Source organism: Bidens hawaiensis, unplaced genomic scaffold (assembly GCF_021521415.1).
Source record: "Bidens hawaiensis isolate Kalapana, Puna unplaced genomic scaffold, B.hawaiensis_p1.1 tig00038480_1, whole genome shotgun sequence".
Lineage (NCBI taxonomy): Eukaryota > Viridiplantae > Streptophyta > Magnoliopsida > Asterales > Asteraceae > Bidens > Bidens hawaiensis.
This window is the reverse complement of record NW_027496745.1, coordinates 24,961-27,055: the sequence shown is the minus strand read 5'-3', so window position 1 is coordinate 27,055 and position 2,095 is coordinate 24,961. Positions and strand designations below refer to the sequence as shown.

The window sequence follows — 2,095 nt, the reverse complement described above, 5'->3', positions numbered from 1 at the left end:
AAAATCATACTAAATAAATTGATGTTACTACTTTCACCTTCACTTTTGTTTTATATACAAACACGAGTTGTATTAGACTCCTTGTAACTGAATAGAGAAATAACAAACCGTCATAGCTTTTCTTATGATAATTCGATGACATTTTAGAGAATACGGAGGTTCAATAGTTGAGCCATGTACAAACCAAATATGTGTCACGTCTCATAGGGAACTTTACTAGGCCAAACATGCGGCACACAAAATGGGAAGTCGATGTCATCTAGGTTACTTTAAATAAAAGATGTAACAATATCTTCGTGTCAAAATTATTGTACAATAAAGATGTGCGTACAAGTAGATCTCGATCTCACTTATTGTCGAACATGTACGTAATGAATAACTCTATCAACAATTTTCTTAACCTAGCTTTTATTAAGGTTTACATAAATTTCAAGAATTCTCTATCTTCTCTTTGTCTATTTACATTTCTTCTAGAAATCAAGATAAGGTATAGAAGAAACATTGGCAAAGACCCCCTCAAAATCCCATTCTCCTGCCCAATGATTTCCAAAACCAGCCACTTCCTCCACTTTGATATTACCATCACTACTCCCATTAAAATGTTGGTTAACATGCTGTGTTGTGTTGTTATCCAACTCATTATGGTCAAAAGAAGCATTAGCATTCTCTTCATTGACCATATTCCCCAATGCAGGGTTATTAATGTCATTTCCCATGCCAAACATGTAGGGTACCTCAAGAACATCCCCATATCCATCTTGTTCTAAGCAAGAGGAAATGTTGGAAAAACTTTGTCCACCAATTGAGTCAAAATTGGTTTTATCAAGAACTAATGGTGGCAAATGGCCAAATTGGTCTTGGCCATTCATGAACATAAGGTTAGTATGTACCGATGAAGATGTAGTTGTCGGTGATGTCAAATTCGAGTCCATGCAATTGTTCATAATCTCATGATCATGAATTGACATGAACATACCAAGTTCTCCACTAATATCTCTGCTAGCGTCTATAGACAAGTCGCCGAGACTATCATTTTGTGAGATGGTGGACACGTCGGTTTTGTTTGTCTTCAACCTTTTCTTTATGGTCGAGTTCCAAAAATTCTTGATCTCATTATCTGTTCTTCCTGGAAGACGAGCCGCTATTTGTGACCACCTGAATTTACATAATTAATTTCGTATATTAGTAGACATAAAACCTGTACGCATATATGTTAGCAATAGATATGTTGAGAGAATATATTAGTTAACTAAATCGTATAATTTGATTACTTTTCCTTAATGATTCTCATTGTACATTAGTAAACTCAAAAACAACTAGATGAAAGGGGAACATATGATTATTAATTGCATATGTATCCAAACATATTTCAAGAGACTTTCCTTTTCAAAATCAATATTATGTGTGTACCTATTGCCAAGAACTGAATGCAAATGAATAATAAGGTCTTGTTCTTGGGGAGAAAACGCGCCACGCTTAAGATCAGGTCTCAAGTAATTGATCCAACGAAGGCGGCAACTCTTTCCACACCTTTGAAGGCCGGCATTCCTGGCTATATCGGTCCAACAACCGTGCCCGTTCCTCAGCATATAATTCATCAACTTTTCATCTTCTTCAGGTGACCACAAACCCTTTCTAGTCTTCATGGTTGTTCCCTTGCTAACCACATTATTATTGCACCCTTTTTCTCTTTCAGATTGGTCTGGCTTTCTCATTGTCAGAGAAGATATTTAGATCAAAGCAAAGTTTCTCCTTTGGGGAGATTGGCTTGATTTAGATTAGATATTAGATATTATACATATGTACTTATATATACATATACATATACATATACATATACATATACATATAGTATGAATTCTATGAAGAGAGAAGGAGATGAGAGAGAAAAGGTGTCGGTTGGTGTTCTTGTCTTTGACTCAAACTAGTCTTTTTCGATGCATTATTCTTCACTCACAAGGTAATCATCATACCTGTATGAGAATTCATACATACCATTTTGCTTCCACTTCACATAATCATCTATCTCTCTTCTTTTATTACATCTCCTTCTATATTATAACAAATTAGGCTGAGGGGTGTGGGGCTTCAACGG

At 35.5% G+C, this 2,095-nt stretch overlaps 1 protein-coding gene across 1 annotated transcript; it reads right to left on the bottom strand.

The window, feature by feature from the left end:
- Positions 1–277: 277 nt before the first annotated feature.
- LOC143590340 (uncharacterized) lies at positions 278–1,821 on the bottom strand. The gene is made up of 2 exons (XM_077070846.1): positions 1,411–1,821; positions 278–1,155 (listed from the first exon to the last, which is right to left on the bottom strand). The coding sequence occupies exons 1-2, from the start codon at positions 1,713–1,715 to the stop codon at positions 471–473; spliced, it is 990 nt and encodes a 329-aa protein (XP_076926961.1). The 5' UTR covers positions 1,716–1,821; the 3' UTR covers positions 278–470.
- Between the last annotated feature and the right edge of the window lie 274 nt (positions 1,822–2,095).

Excerpts from the sequence above, each read along its gene's own strand:
- LOC143590340 (XM_077070846.1), bottom strand. The coding sequence starts at position 1,715 with ATGAGAAAGCCAGACCAATCTGAAAGAGAAAAAGGGTGCAATAATAAT. Across the intron at positions 1,156-1,410 it reads CATTCAGTTCTTGGCAATAG|GTGGTCACAAATAGCGGCTC; the intron begins GTACACACATAA and ends ATGTAAATTCAG.